This window comes from Heliconius melpomene, chromosome 11 (assembly GCF_056956725.1).
Source record: "Heliconius melpomene rosina isolate 202511_hmr_F chromosome 11, ASM5695672v1, whole genome shotgun sequence".
Classification (NCBI taxonomy): domain Eukaryota; kingdom Metazoa; phylum Arthropoda; class Insecta; order Lepidoptera; family Nymphalidae; genus Heliconius; species Heliconius melpomene.
In genome coordinates, this window is record NC_140399.1 from 5,429,952 (window position 1) to 5,444,722 (window position 14,771).

The window sequence follows — 14,771 nt, forward strand, 5'->3', positions numbered from 1 at the left end:
TTGTTTTAAATTGGGGATATTATTCTACACAACAATAAGTGACATTTTCAATGTGTTTAATTTTATAAATAAAGTTTTTCAATACTTTCTCTATATTTTTAAAAGAAAATAAATATGTAAATTCTTATCCTACATCATCCGGCCTAAATATTATTTAATAATCTTATTTTTTTTCTACGAAATAAGCAGGAAATGTCAGTAATATATCTATCTAAGCGTTTTAATTACTTTTAATGTATAGTCTTCGTGGCATAGTGATACATAAAACATACGTTTAATCGGCGATGTCCATTTTACTCGACTTTTGCATTTTTAAAATTAGATTTTCTCATTAGTAGCTACTGACGACGGTATTAGTTATGCTATATTATACAAATATAGACTTAAAAATTACTCTATTACCTGAAATACCATACAATTTTATAAAAAAATTTAAAACTTACCCAGTGGTCATCCCAGGTGCTGGCGACGAGGGCAGAGCCGAAGGATCTCGCGGGGTTCATGGCGGAGCCCGTGTAGTCCACCGCCAGCAAGTGTCCCAGGGTGACCGTCAGACCGATGGCGAGTGGCGCCGTTGATTTGCTGTCAGGTTTGTTTGCGTCGCAAACCTATATTTTAGACATTGGTAATTTTGTATAATAAATAATATCTTCTAAAAATAATTATTTATTGTAAAGAAGTTCTTTGATGTATGTAGATAAAGCTTTTTTATTTATTTTTATTAAAAATTTAAGTTTTGAGCGTTAAAGTTCACTTTTGAACTCATGTGGTAATAATTTTACTAAACTAAGCATAGAGTTGTACAACGTTTAACTAATGTGTAAATATTTTTTTTATTTCAATAATTAAAAATGAATTGCCACTAGGTTATCTCTGCCTACCCTCCTACATGCGGGTTATAGCGTGAAGATGAAAAAAAATGGATGTAATATGTTTTTTTAAACGGAAATCTAAATTATCTTACTATTAGTTCGAGCAATTGAAATCAGTTTAACATCCGTAGTTGTCACGCGACTCGCAATTCACTATCCGTGTTCAATTTCAGGTCAAAGCCCTCAGAAAATAAGTTCGAATTGAAACTTCATACAAAAAACATTCAAAACTGGTTTGGCCCTAACAAAAAGCTTTAGTAGCCATTAGTAGGCAAGGCAAGGTAGGTGGTAGGTAATGTGACAGCATGGAGAGATCGGGCGGTGACGTAGTGTTTCCGCATAATAAATGACTAATAATATTATTTATTATTCATTGGTAATATATTGATATAGGGTAATTTATTAAATTGTTATTATCTTATCGAGTAGATCAGTTATGACTTATGGCACATCGTCACAAGCGTGTAACTGTAAACGCGAACTGTGGGTTCGATTCCCATTCGAGTAAATAAAATATTTAATATTTTCATTGTTTTCGCTCTGGTAACGTGAAAAGTGGGAAGCGCAAGTGTCTTCATATGATTAGAGTGTTTTAACACAAAGGTTCCCTCTGCCTACTCTGTTATGTACGGAATACAGCGAGACGCTAAAAAAAATTAAGTAGAGAAAAAGAATATTTCAGCAAAGCTATTACTATATACAAAAATAGTATGCTTATATATATAAGCATACTATTTTTGATTGAACTCTCCTAATCCGTTACTAATTATAATTTATCTGCGACTTACGAGTTTCGTCATCTGTTTTTGTCTAGAAAAACTTTTAGTTACTAAGAATTATTAATAACAATTCTGCATAGCCTTGGATTTAACAATGGTTCATTAAAATATATTCCATAAGTAGTAGTACTTGTATAAAAATAGTAAGGAGAACAAATTAGAAGCAATCAAAATGATTATTAAAATTATTTTTATTATTTTTTTATCTTCAGCTTCACGCTATCCTGCACACAGCAGGGTAGGCAGAGGGAACCTAGTCTTAAGACGCTCCGTTCTCTATTTTCCGCCAAATTTTGGAGGCATTGCGCGTTGACTGGCGGAACTTAACGCCGCGCTTTGCCTCAACACCAGAGCGAAGAAATGAAAATATTAAATATGTTTATTTTATATAATATAAGTAAATAACGCGAAGCTAGCAAAACAAGTGAATATTTCAATGATCCACTCATTAGTGCAGATTATATCAGTGCACTAATGACACCCGTCACGGAAGCTAATGTTTTATTTACTATTCAAGCACCGCCATTAAACGATTGAACGTAAATAAATGTGATGTCTTTGTCCACAAAGCTGACTAATGTTATAAATATATTTTTTCTTCTTTACGCGATAACACACCGCATGTAGCTAGGTATGCGAGGAAGCTTAGTGCTAAAACACTCCGCTCCCCACAATAACTTTAAGATGACGAAGCCGCGTTCTAAGAATATATAAGCAATTCGGTAGCTAGATATGTATAATTATATGTATGCGATTTTAATAAAATAAATAAATCAGCTTCACGCTGTATCCCTCACACAGCAGGGTAGGCAGAGGGAACCTCGTGTTATAGCACTCTGAATTCTGGAGGCATTGCGTGTTAAGTGACGGAATTCATTCAATATGGAATGCCTCCAGGATCCGGCGGGAAAACGGGGACCGGAGTGCTTTAACACTAGGCTCCCTCTGCCTACCCAGCTACATAGGATACCGTATGAAGCTGAAAAAAATGTTCTTAAAAACGAACCTCTAATATTAGAATAACAAATCTTACCCCGCAAACAACGAACACGAGGACGAATCCCAGGAAGAATTCAATTCCGAAACCTTGCAATTGCGTGACATTCTTGCCAAGTCCCGTAGTACCGAGGGTACCGGCCACCTGTTCTGGTGTAAACGCCTTAAGTAGTCCAGATCCTGCAGCTGCACCAGCACATTGTGCTATCACGTAGAGGATACCTCGAATCGGTTTGATTTTGCCGGTGGCGGCCATACCAGCTGTTACAGCAGGGTTCACATGACCACCTGATACGTGACCTATTGCCTGTAATATAATATTTATTTTTATTTAAATGTTTATATTTTTATATGTTTAATATAAATTAATATTGCATAATTATGATTTAGATATATATGCAATATCTAAGGAAAAAGTGTGTGTAAAGTATCTTAAATAGCAAATTTTGGTCAGTTATCTTAGCAAATTTGTGTCATAATTATATTGTAAACAAACTATGTAGAAATAGGATAGAGAGATTACAGCTAATCTTTATTATGCTTATGGTATCTAATACTAGTAAATTTTCAGCTATGACACATTAAGAGAAAAATTTTAAGATGACTAAAGACATTATATAACATCAACATCTATGACAGAACTTAATCTACTTTTTGATTGTTATAAAAGAAAATTACAAGAAAACTTACAGAAACAATGGCGAAGACAGCGAGACCAAAAGCCAAGGCAATGAGTACAATATCCTGGGCACCTTCAGAACCTTGCGCAATATTGACGACTGCTCCACAACCAAACAGGTTGAGCAGTAGATTTCCTGAACAACAAAAATATGGATTATTCTTTATTATTTTTTTAGATTATTTTATATTTTTTGAGGTCACTGCGCGACTGGTTGTGGGTTCGATCCCTCTAGAGGAAATGTTTTCAGTTTATATTTTAATTTCTTCGCTCTGGTGTTGAGTTCCGCCACTTAACACGCAATATCTTCAGATTTCGACGGAAAGTGGGGAACGGAGTGTCTTAACAAAAGGTAGTATCTGCCTATCCTGCTGTGGGCGGGATACAGCGTGAAGCTGATTTCATACTTAAGTAAAATTAAAATAACATCCAACTTACCCACAAATTCCGCGAGCAAGGCTTTGCTGATACCAGCTGCACCTCCCGACAGTTCATCTAAGCCAAGTTTTTTACCGAGTTCTCCCATCCTGTAACAATATAAAACAGAATAAATAAGTAAAAAAAATTTTTGTGTAATAATTTTCGATATAAAAAACAAGTATTATTTGAAAACCCACAGGTGAATTTGCATGAAATTGTCGTACAATTTTATTATTATTTTTACACTTGAACTTATGTCGTTTACCTTCAGATGAGCATCTTATCAAGATTTAACATTTACAGCCGTTAAATTCTCCGAAAACCAAAACCTGGTGTCATTACTGTATTATTGTGCCATTCGCATAAACGTTAAGAATACATATGAAAAGAATGGTATAAAAGTTCGACCTTCATGTACGAAAATATAATTATTGAATTAATTATCGAACATTGTAAGAAAACGAAATAAATATATTTATTTTGTATGTTTGTTAAACTTTTAATTTTATTAATTCACAAATATCCAGTCTGGATTATATTTATGCAGTTTGCAGTTTGCATAATCTGAAAAATTTTCGTCTATAATATTTTTTTATCTATAATTTAATTTATATGTATATGTTTTTTAATACAATACTTCTTAGTTGCAGTTCTAGGCTGCTGGTGGGTTTGGTTAAAATAGACTAACAAAGCTCACTGATTCTGTCAGCGTATATCATGAATATTTTAATAGGGCATTTGTTATACTAATTACTTAGGCGGATACAATACTGTTGCAAACAATGATTCATTTTGATGATGGTATAGAATTGTAAGTTTAGTAATGACACCTTAAGATATAAAGTAATTATAGCACAGATTGAACCTATCACAACCACAGATATCGAACCTAGGACCTGTTGAGTCAACAGGCACACGCCTGTACCCCTGCACCAATAGGCACATGTGTATTTGAAATGTTAATGAATTAGTCCGATAAGAATCGCAATCGGCCTATTTAGTGCCATTATATTATGATAGGCATTTTGAGTCTTGAAAACGATGCGGGTGGCTGCTTTGTTGAATCGATAACATTTGTTTTGCCGATTAACATTTTTCCACGGAAATCTGTAGGGCTTACACAATAGGCGACACAGGATCGACCCTAAATTATACTTTAGTAAAATTTGATAGGTAAATGAGAATATAATTTGTGCCGGATGTAAATTATACTAATTAGAAAGCTTTCACCGGTATCTTTGTTGAAAAATATGGTTCAGTTGCTACAAAGGTATACTTATATTCGAATAGTTCAATTATATATAGTTAATTTTGGGTGATTCCGGGTGTTTGACTATGTTTATATTTCACATTTTAAAATCAATGAAAAAGTTTTTTGGTAACAATTAGCCTATATAGTATTCTATTCCACATCAAAAATCATTGAAAATGCAATGCAAACAGCATTCTCTGGGTACGTCCCAGATGTTGGCAGCGGTCCATATTTGAGCGCATCAGGACTTGTATTGCAGACAAGGCTTCGTGGTTCGCCGTGACCGAACCTTAGCCTCTCGGATGACCTACAGTACTGGACTTAAGCGTTAAGCCTTTTCAAAATGTTAATTATGCACCGACCTTTGAATTTAATGCTCGTTTTCCTTTTACATATGAATTCACGGAAAGTGTGATATTAAAAACGTAAAAACCTTAAATAAGGTTATATGTATAATTCAGGGTAACATTTTAGGGTGTATTTACTTTATTATTATAGTAGTTTAATGATATATTTATATAAAATTTATTTTAAATCTGTTTCACACTGTATCACGCACACATCAGGGTAGGCAGAGAGAATGGAGAATGGCATATCGTGTGCAGAGAGAATGGGGAATGGCTTAACACATTGCGCTTTGCGTCGACACCAGAGCGAACATTATCATAGAATTATAGAACCTCCTCCTTTTTTGAGAGGCGGTTAAAAATGTGAATTTAAATAAAAATGTTTAAATATAAATTATAGATATTTTGTACAATATTACGTAATATAAGGAGTTAGTTATATTGGCTTATGGATTAAAGTTCTGTTAGCTGCCTTTATGATAATAACTTTGGACAACAAAGGAAGATACGTGAAGGTATTTCACGACAGCAACCAATGCTAAGTAAGTTATTGTGCAAAATATAACGAAATGTTTTTTTTTATATACTTGTGTTAAATTATATATTTGGTCATCCCATCTCGAAGCCAGTCGTGGCGTAGAGGCACAAGCGTGTGAATGTAAACGCTAAAGGCTGTGGGTTCGAATTCCACTCGAGGATAAGAAAATTTTCTTTTCTCTTTCGCTCTTGTGTAGAGGGAAAAGCGTGACGTTGAGTTCTGTCACTCAATACACAATACCTGCAGTAGTCGGTGGAAGGTGGGTAGCGGATTGTCTAAACACTAGGTTCCCTCTGCCTACCCTATTATACGAGGAATGCAGTGTATAGCTGAACCCTATGCTGGAAATATTACAAAATCAACATTTTGTAACAAAAATATGTACAATGTGAATATTAATTACCCGCTCAAATATGTTCCATTTAAAATATGTGAAACACTATTTTAATATGATATATGTAGGCAGCAGTGTTGCCAGATTTTCTCTCAGTGAAAAGCGGGATTTTTTTAATAATTTAAGTAACAAAACTCTGTCTGTCTGCGGGACTCTATATTTAATGACTTTTGAAGTACCTAACTACTAACGTAGATTTTAATTGATATTGTACTTTATATAGTATTTAGATTGTAGATTACGATAATTATTATCTATGCTACCACATATTTTCTAGAAATGTTTTAATGGATATTGAATGTAATAAAATATTCATAATTTAGAACATTTTTACTGTTGTTCAATTGAAAAACTATGATTATAGGCTTCATCATGTTAACATCGGCTAGGGACCGTTGATTACGGCCATGCAGGACACCATTAGAAGGACCTAGATAGATTTTATATAGGAATCATTTATACGTATAATATACATATATTATATGGCAGTGTCCTTAATATGTCCTTTTTTTGAACTAAGGTGAATATTTACAATAATTATAAGAAAATTTATTGAACTCAAATTGCCTTTATGCGGTAAAAGCGGATATTTCGAATACTTACGTTTTTTCGCAGCAAAATTTTGTGCTTTGGAAACATTCACCTAGTAGGTTCCTTACATATTTGATATATATATCAATATGTAAAGTAAATTTTATGTAAAAAGTCTTAGTAAGATTTTACATAAATCAAAAGAATAACAATGCCTAAATAAGAAGTCGATAAAGATGGAAGTCTAGTCGTCATACATTGTTTACGTCAGGATATAATCAATCAACTAAATACTGACTACCGTCTACCGACCTCCACCTACCGCTAACGAGTGTTCGATATAATATTATGATAAAAATACTATTATTGACGTTTGCATTATTATAAAATATATATGTATATTTATGTTATTGTAACTGGGTAAACTCAAACCAGGTGGACCGACGACCTTAAGAAGACAGCGAGAATTCGCTGGATTCAAAGGCAGGACCGGACGGAGTGGCGAGAATTAGGGGAGGCCTATGTCCAGCAGTGGACGTTGAAAGGCTGATAGATGGATGGAACTGGGTAAAAATTGTGGATAGAACCTTAGATTATTTCCTCGAGTATTAGTCTTTCACCAATCAATTTATTAAAAAGTTAGAGAAAAATTTCCTCTCTGCCTCTTTACTAGAGCAAGAAAATAAAAATATTAAACATTTCATTTCCCAGAGTGGGAATCGAACCTACAGCCTATCGCGTTTACGCTCGCTTGTGTTCTGCGCTACTACTGACCTCTTAGGTATTTCTAAAAATAAACATTGAAGAGTAAACAAGTAAATTTTATATAAAAGTTGAATATTTCAATTTTCCGTTTAATATTTAGAATTGGCACAGTGTTAGCAGCTAAATGCTTCCACGTTATGATTACGAGCGGGCCAAGGCTCCGTTGCGACGATATACAAATCGTAAAGACTCGCATTATGAGTCTGTTTGTAGGTACCTACTGCTGAACGATTCCAGAATATTGTAGCTATTAAATGCTGTTATATGTTTTTATTATTTAAGTTTACAAAAACTTAATAACTGAAGATAATAATAACGAAATTATAATATTAATTTATTTTATGTTTACATTTTAAATAAAAACAGATACTTTCCTGTGACAATGTAATTGGTACTTATATAAAACTTCCCAGTTAACTAAAAAGTTAATATTTAAGTTATTAAATTTAATTTGTAGATAAGATAAACTCTGATTGTATTCATATCTAACTCATTTCTAACGACACCTTTTACATCAAAATTGACATATTTTTATTTATTTCAAAGAAGATAGATTAGCTCTACATTCTATGTATATACATATTACACCTATATATTATATAGTATACAGTACTGTATATAGTATATAGTATACAGTATATAGTAGTACTGTATATAGTATACAGTACCCGTCTATTATAATTCGAAGCTGACTACAGAAAATTAATGAAGTTTAAACTTATAAGAAAACATATTTAGTACACAAACAGAATACGTAATTGTATCTAATATGTAAGTGTCCATTCACTATTATAGAAGTGTATCCTAATAGATACTTGATTGAAATATTAAATAGATACCCTCGAAAAGAATCACACATTTCGCACCGTTAAATATCTACACATAAAAGAAAGTATTCTTTAAGGTTTTGTATTCAAAATTAAATTATTTTGTATTTTTAATTAATTTTGTATTTAAATTTACAATTCGTGTTATATAATGGGAACTGTTTAAATTTTAAATTAATTTACTTAAATGTAATTTTGTAGAACTATCCCACTACTAATCTTTACATACTACCTTTCTGTATTAAGAATGCGTGGAGTTAAAAGGCACTACCTACCTGATAACCAGAAAGTCGCTGCAATAAAATTCACTTTAAATTCACAACATCTTGTACAATGAAAGAATACAGAAAACTACAGAATTAGAATTTAAGTTACATATAAACAAATATAAATATTTTTTAAATTTTTTTAAATACTTTTACAATGAGTGTGTGGCGTAAAAAATAAAAATAATAAAAAAAAGTATTCAGTGTCAAAATTGTGAAACTGCCATCAACACCTATTGAGGCACAGGCAACTACAAATTACATTTTTCTTCTATAGCATAAGATATAGCGTGAGAGTCAGCTATTACAATATTGAGCTCCATGATTTACTAAGGACATTAGGGGCACTGCCAATGCTTGAAGTTATAGGGCTTCGTAATAGGTAATCATTTAAATTTAGGCATTATTACATAGTATGTATAATAGCTTAGATTAACATCTAATGTATTAGAATATTTAATACTATTTATGCGGTTTTTAGGGATCCTTAAAAGGGGAATTTCTTTTAGGATCACTTTGTTGTCCATCTGTCCGTCTGTACAGGCCATTTATCTCAAGATTGCTTTAAGTATTGAGCGAAAAATATATAAAATAGATATATACAGATATGTTTTGTAACATAATTTTAATATTATTTATGTTGTGCTTGTGGGTTTAATTTAAATCTTTTAGTTATTCCAGATTTGTCTTTCTCTTTTGGTTGGATAAAGTGTGTTATTATTATTTGAAATCTAGAAAGTAGAGTAAGAAAACAATATTTTATTTGCCATTTTATTGACATAAAAGAATCTTTACGTAATAAGACGAAGTTCTTTTACAATGTCATTTTCATATTGCGAGAAGTGATATACATATGTATACAGTACCTATATATGATATTTTTTCAGCTTCATCTTATATAGCATAGGCAGAGGGCCTGGTGTTAAGATGCTATGTTCCCTACTTTCCACCGAATTCTAAGGGCATTTCGTGTTGATAATATTAAATATTTAATTTCATCGAATGGGAATAGAACCTAGAACCTGTCGCGGTTACGTCACACACCTGTGCCCCTGCGACTGGCCTCGAATGTGTATTAAATCACAATTTTAATTAACTTATCGTAAAGAAAATTGTTTGAGGAAATTTTATAATCTCTTTGAAGTTCAGCGCTCTGGCGTCACACTTGCGTTAGACAAGTAAATATGTGTGGATTACATTATGTAGTGATAAAATGGTCTATAAATATATTAACAAAATTTTGGTAATGTTTACTGTAGGTACTATACGATATGTCATTCAATTTTACTATAAAATTAATCAAAAAATAAATGTGTCGGCCATTTTTATCTGAACAAGAATGTTTACCTAATCTTTGAGTTATATGTATAAGTATGTAATCATCAGTAATAAATCATTGTTTCTCGATTTCTAAATGTATTATTTTGAATAACAATAATATTTTGCATTTATCTATCTATCAAAAATACCCGTTCGCGATATAAATATAGTATGTATATACCAGTGTTGCCAGATTTTATATAGGTGAAAGGCGGGTTTTGGAAAATTTTAAGTATGAAAGCGAAATTCTTTCGTCAAAAGCGAGACAAAAAAATTACAATAATGAAGATTTAATTTATTATTTATTCATTTATTTGAGTCTTAAATAAAGCTTCCAATGATGGTGATTGATATCTATATAAAATATTGTTTAATGGAAAAATGTCTCTACAGTTAAGCGATATTGTTTTGGTTTGCCGTGTAATATTGTATACCTACGTACTTTACGAATATATTTTTTTGGATTTCAATTCATTATTAACTAACTCTGAACTAAAAAAAAATAATTAATAAAAAAGTTCTCAGAGTACGTGGAATATGTCTAATGACGCTGATACCTACGTATGAAAATCTTACACTAGCTGTTATCTATTTTAAAAACTTGCTATGGAAGTAGTTGACTAATATTATAAAATTTTCCAAAAATCAAATAAAATTATATTTAATTCTGCAAATTTAAAAAAACTGCAATTTAATTAATTTCATCTACGGAATATGACCGTCAAAGCTTTCAACCTTCGTAGTTCCATTACGTGCACGATACAAACATAATTTACTCACCTTATTGGATATTACATGATTACTAAACCACTAGTAATTCTCTCCTTTTATATACATATATTGTAAAAAAAAACTATTTTAATTATCTGTTTGGAAAAATAAGACATACTTAGACAATGTGAGGTGACTCGGCACGCGATAATTGCATATTTATTAATGGAAAATAAGTCTACTTTGCCTTCGTGTCATGCAAATATTTAGCTTTAGTAGTAGAATTAATTGCCTACGTTGAATAAAGATATTTAACTATCTATATATCAATCTTCTAATGGGCGTGAGTTCTATATTCGGAGAAATAATTATTATATTTAATATATAATATTGAAAAGTATTTAAAGTAGACTTAATTGAAAGTAATGAAACGAATGTTCAATTAAATATTTTATAGTTCATATGTAATCTGTAGGTAATTGAGATTATTTGTTTTACTCTGTACGTACTCTACACGTAGAATGGTAGACACATATTAGTTTTAAGACATTTCATTCTCATTAAGGCATTCTATTCTCCACTTTCCGCTGAATTCTGGAGACATTGCATGTTGATGGGAGGAACTTAACGCGATTTACTTCGTTACCGGTTATTTTTTTTTAGTTTTACGCAGTCGGGGTTTTTATTTATTTAATTTTTTTTATTTTCATATATATGTCTTTATGCTTTTACGCTAGCTGTGTCAGCTAGCTCGTGTTAACAATTTAACAATTTGCAGTAATTCTCGTATAGTCAATTCGGGGCACTAAGTAATAGACACAAACGACAATGAAGTAATAGACGGCTTCCCTCAGGGGAGGCACGCCCGTTCGCGTCAGCACTAATATTTAACCTTTGTAGTTTTCAATTCGATGTGCTTGTACATATCTACGTTTTACTTGGAAATATACTGGGAACACCCTTAATGGTATTTACCGCACCCTTTTCACTTAATAGGTTGTGCATAATTGTTTGGAGGCCAGTCGTGAACCAGGAGTATAAGCGTGTGACTGTAAACGCGGCAGGCTGTGAGTTCGATTCCCCCTCGAGGACATAAAATATTTTTATTTCATCGCTCTGGTGTAGAGGCAAAACGCGGCGTTGTGCCCCGCCACTCACGTACACATGTCATACTTCCAGAATTTGGTGGAAAGTGGGTGTGGAGTGTCTTAACACTAGGCTCCCTCTGCCTACCCTGCTATATACGAAATATACTCCATATTCTTAACTTACTCTTTAATCATAGCAGATATGTAAAGAATATATTTTATATATTATTTAATGTGGGAAATTGGGGTCCATGATTTGATAATAAGTTTTGTTATTATAGTTCCAATTGTAATATTGCTATAAAAAACATTTTTCCTTTTACACTGTATTATTACTTCCTTATTACAGAAGTAATAATCAATGCTTCGAATTGGAAGTTACCAATGTCTTTATTAAGAACAGTTGTCGTTGCGGTCTCTGACATGGTACTGGTACTGAATGTTACGGAAAAACCCGTAATACAACCTATATCAAAGGATTTCCAAGGTTATAAGTTAATTCATAAAAAGCTATGATCGTTCATTGTCTAACTCTACCTATAGCTAAGTTTTTACATTAAAAAAAAATATACATTAAATATTATATTAATCTACTTGCGAATTAAGAAATATGTATATTTTAAGAAGTATTTATCAAACATTTATATAATCTTTCCAATTAAGAAAGGCTTTACGTTGTCGTTTAATGCTTCAATTGTGTCCTTGTGCATCGACTAAAATTCTACAATATTCTACGAGAACAAATCACTGCTATTGTCCATTAATTGTTTTTGTGTTATCAATTAACTCTATAATTGTTTTGCATCTCATTATATAATCCCTATTTAAATCAACCAAAATTGTTCATAGTGCATACCTTCAAGATACGTTAATAAAAAAATTAAAATCAACTTCACCCAACCCGCAGCTTACTCAAGGCAGAGGAAACCTAGTGTTAAGACACTCCGTTCGCCACTTTCCGCTGAATTTTTCGAGACATGGTGAGTGGCGGAAATCAATCAATTATATATTTTACTTCCTCAAGTGGGAATTGAATCCTCAACCTGTCACATTTACAGACTGGTTCGTATTTATAATAATTATAAACATATGTATAAGAACAATATTACATTTCAAAATATCTAAAATATGAAAGAACTTTGTATACATTTACACTGATAAAAAGAGACAGTAGGACTATCTACTAAGTAACAATACAATAATTATGTCTGTTCTTTGGAAGTTAACAGCATTAATGGCGGACTAAATATAGTAGTCCCGGATCACGCTTACAATTTCACGTCGAAATATTATATAATTGTATACCGAGAAACGAGAACTTGAAACGTTTGGGTTACGCTCTACGAAACCCCATGATTCGGTAATTTTACTATAAAAACTACAATCGTTTCCCATTAAGAGCGGGTTCGAAAAGAATTAGGATTGTAAGTACTTGTGTGAGTTTTTTGTTCGTTCGTCTTTGTAGTGTGATGGAAGTACTACCAATTATAAGGTTTTTTTGGGGTCCAATAAAAAATGCTAAAGTAATATACAAAATGATCTTGCGTATTGATATAATTGTTTTTTCTCCGCTTCATGCTTTATATCTCGCATATAGCAGTGCAGGTGGAGGGAACCTTGTATTAAGACAAGGTTCTCCACTTTCCACTGAATTTTCGAGGTATTGCATATTGAGGACCACGGAGGACCACAGTTATAATTTTTCTCTTTCACTAATTTTAATAGCTGTTTAAAATTAAATGTATGACGAATTTTCATTTCTTTTAATATAATCTTATAATGTCTACTTATTAAAATATAATTCTTCTATAATTTCGCCCTACTATAACCACTAGTACCAATTAATTTTTTATCTCGAAATGTGTATCTAATAAAGGTAAATAATTGCACTGAACAGTTTATCGTGACATACTCGTACATGTAGCAGTGTTTACACTCGGCATACACAGATAAAATACTTTTTTACATTATTTCAGAAGTATCTATCGCCTTCTGAATTACTTCATGGCCTAAAATAACTGGTACTTATCTGTTTTTTATAGCGATGTACTTGAGTTTGAATAAAAAAAACATTTAAGTAATTAAGAACAGTTTTACCATATTGTATAGTACCAATTTTATATAAATAATATTTAGTATAGGTTAAAGCTGACATTCAAGAGCCTAAGCTGAGTTTTTTCGAGTTTTTTTTATGAAGAGTAAAGAGTAATTCTTGCTTACAGAAAGGAAATTTAAAAGTACGATACATTACTTTATTTTGCTCTATATTTAGTATAGTGACATGAAAAGTAATAAGTATATTTCTGATTTAATAGTTTAAAAACAGTTTAACAGAGACGTGGGCAGGTTCAATTGAAATAGTTTTTGCCCGTGTCAAGGTTAGTTTTAACTTCGCAGTTAGTTTAAAATTAAACAACAGAAAGCGCGTCGACATGTTTAACTAAAACACCTATAATATAAGACGAAATTGAATTGATTTTATATACAGCTTATTTTACATTATTTATTTTTCTTTTTAATTTTTTAAGTATTTATCTCCACAGATGACTAATATAAAATTCCACTGGAAGATATTGATCACCTAATTGTGGTTGCGTATTAGATTTCAACGAGCTTTCCTGGACCAGGTATGACACATACTAAATACTTAGATATATGGATGTGGTAAGACGAGGAAAATGAAGATATATTTTTTAACTTCACTCTGTATCCCACACATATCAGAGTAGATATAGGGAACATGGGAACCTAGTGTTAAGACATGTTCCCCACTTTCTATCGAATTTTGAAGGTGTGTTAGGTTGCGTGTAGAGTGGAGAAACTCAACGCCGCGAGAAACAACGTAACGTTTATTTATAGATATAGCTTAATATCACGAGCTACTATCATTTAAGCTTTGATAAATACAAACAAACACTGAAACTCCTAGAATTAATAGAGCAATTTATTGAATTTAATTATTAGAATATCTACATTATACCTGAGT

General features: G+C 32.0%; 1 protein-coding gene across 2 annotated transcripts in view; it reads right to left on the reverse strand.

Moving 5' to 3' along the window:
• The window catches only part of Prip (aquaporin prip), a 28,395-nt gene that overhangs the window by 6,372 nt on the left and 7,252 nt on the right, over positions 1-14,771 (reverse strand). For both annotated transcript variants that reach the window (XM_085192822.1, XM_085192823.1), the window contains exons 2-5: positions 3,765-3,853; positions 3,338-3,462; positions 2,685-2,954; positions 444-608 (exon numbers count right to left, since the gene is read on the reverse strand). In XM_085192822.1, coding sequence (XP_085048948.1) covers positions 444-608; positions 2,685-2,954; positions 3,338-3,462; positions 3,765-3,852 — 648 coding nt within the window. In that variant the 5' untranslated portion in view covers position 3,853. The remainder of the gene's footprint in view (positions 1-443; positions 609-2,684; positions 2,955-3,337; positions 3,463-3,764; positions 3,854-14,771) is intronic.